This window comes from Atta cephalotes (assembly GCF_000143395.1).
Source record: "Atta cephalotes unplaced genomic scaffold scaffold00035, whole genome shotgun sequence".
NCBI classification, from domain to species: Eukaryota; Metazoa; Arthropoda; class Insecta; order Hymenoptera; family Formicidae; genus Atta; species Atta cephalotes.
Genome location: NW_012130099.1, coordinates 2331196 through 2333779, shown reverse-complemented (window position 1 = coordinate 2333779; position 2584 = coordinate 2331196). Strand labels below are relative to the sequence as shown.

The 2584-nt window shown below is 27.3% G+C and overlaps 1 protein-coding gene across 1 annotated transcript in view; it reads right to left on the bottom strand.

The window, feature by feature from the left end:
* The window catches only part of LOC105621633 (probable RNA polymerase II nuclear localization protein SLC7A6OS), a 2856-nt gene extending 803 nt beyond the window's left edge, over positions 1-2053 (bottom strand). The window contains exons 1-2 of the mRNA XM_012203101.1: positions 1901-2053; positions 546-824 (exon numbers count right to left, since the gene is read on the bottom strand). Of these exons, the coding sequence (XP_012058491.1) occupies positions 546-824; positions 1901-2053 (432 nt within the window). The remainder of the gene's footprint in view (positions 1-545; positions 825-1900) is intronic.
* Positions 2054-2584: the final 531 nt, after the last annotated feature.

Genomic DNA, 2584 nt, shown 5'->3' with positions numbered 1-2584 from the left:
TTAACGTTAAGTTTTACCTTACTTTTACGTTTCTTACTTACTACTTCTTACTTCTCTCTTATTATTTATTAGTATATATATATAGTATTATTATTATTATATATATATATATATATATATATATATATATATATATATATATAATGGCTGCCAAAGTTAATAAATAATTTTATTGTATTGTAATAAAGAACAAATAAAGATCTAAAACCGGTTCTTCTTTGAAGAAAATTCTGGTGCAATAAGTGGAAATTAAACAAATTTTACTTGTTTCATTCCAATTTATTGTACCATTGTACAATTACTTCAAGAACGAATAGACTGTAGTATAGAAATACTTAATATATTCTAATATTTAAAACATGTATTGTGTTCTTGAGTTAAATATAATAAGAATTTTATTAATTTATAATATAAATTGAAGAACACAAATTGACAAAAAAACGATAAAAAATTATATTTGCCGGCTTAAAACTTTTAATTATTCTATATCGTAAATACTAGTGAGTGAATTTTTTTTACACAAAAAAATTTTGATTGTCACTTGCCTCTGAAACATTTAGATCCTTCACTTGCTCTTCTATTGTATGATGATGAACACTAAAGAGATCTTCCACATCTATGAGTACCATATTCATATCCTTAAACTCTGGATCGTTCGATGTATCTAGTGATTGGTAATCGGTAACTTTGTATCTGTCATCTATCCATTTAGGTATTTTTCCAGAAATATTTGCAGGATAGTCACTATCAGATACTCTCTTGACACCAGCTTTGAGATTTTCTATGTCCAGGAACTTACTCACGTGCTTCGTAACATTTTCGGTCTAAAATATTCAATATATCCTTTAAGTTCTTCAATAAACCTGTTTATCTCTTTTCCTTCCTTTTCTCTTTCCTTTTTTGCTGATAAAAATTTCTTAAGAGTCGACAGACTACGACTCTAGATTTAAATAAATTTTACAATGAGCCTAAATTAAATTTTATATATCTAAAACTCTATGATAGGATAGTATTATTATAATAATAGTAACAATAGTAATGACAATATATATCTAATTACATATATATCTAATTACATACATATATATTATATTATATATAATTATATAATATATATATAATTATGTATTTTTATTATGCTTAAAATAATTATAACAATTATTACAGAAACTGGTGACAAAAGAAACTATTTAATGATCTCTGTCGAAATTTCTTTATACTGAAATTATGACTAAAGAAAGTTACTGTAATTACAATATATTAAGAAAATTACTGTAATTACGATATTCGTAATCAGGAAAGTCTAAAAGCATATTCAACAACATATTTTTTTAAAAGAGTGAAATAAAAATTGTACTCTAATATTTTAATCTATAATTGGTGGAGGTGCAAATTATTTTATTATGTTTTATTAAAAATTAAACTGCAAAATCGATTCTGTAACTTCATAAACAAGAAACTGAAAAAAATCTCAAAATGCAATATTATTTCCACGAAATAAAATAATAATATGAAGATATCGTACCACTTTATTTATTATAACATTTTTAAGAGCAAAATTACAAAATTCTACTTTTTAGACACTATAGGTTCGTAAAATATAAATAAATAAAAGAAGTTTCACAGCAGTGTTTCTTTTTTGCGACAACATATGTATTTAGATTGCAAAGGTGTGAATTAGTTGACTCGTTTTTGTCGACCCTTAAGTAAATTCTACAATTCTTTTTAAGATTCTAGAACAGTTTCACAATTAATTGCAAATAAATCAACCTAACCTAAAAAGTAATCTTTAACTTAAAAAAACTATTCTTTACCAATAACGTACATCTTCAGAAGAAAATTTGCAATCAAATCGCAATTAATCGCATTAACAAAAATATATAAATCATCAGATTCTCACCGGATCTGTGAGGGTGCCAGCAAATTGAACGACGGTTTCTACAGGTGAGGTGTCTGAAAAGGAGATCTCAATTTTTGAGCGTTTACATGCAATTACCAACGCGTCCAGTGGAGAATCGGTGTTCTTGCGTTTTACACGTAAAATTGCAGCCATTTTAACGTCAAGTCACAATAATCCACATTAATCTATGCACAATTTAAAGTAAAAAGTAAACGTTCGTGATCTTTTTGGACTTGGGATGGCTTCCTTATGTCTACCGTAAGACGGTACTTTATAAATCTAGTAACTTTAAAATTGCCTGCACACTACCGCCAGTACATCCATTTTTGAGAACTACGTAACTACATTTTCTAACACTGTCGATAAAATCGTATCGTCGAAAGTGGATGTAGTTCGCGTCTGTAATACATCCACAGGATAGAAGCGGTGCCTACTATTTTTCATACAAAGAGAAGAGAAGATTCTCTCATAGAGAATAAATTTTTCTCGTTAACTTACCCGCAGAATGATTTGTTGATCAAATATGTCTTTCTGTTAATTATTACATGGATGCATTTTATTTACATGGCTTTTAACAACACGTGTCCAGCAAACTCCCAGCAAACGAGAATGGATTGAAATGGATTAAAATGGAATCAGAAATATAGATTCATGAAAATGTTAAAATGAATCCTTTTCAATTCT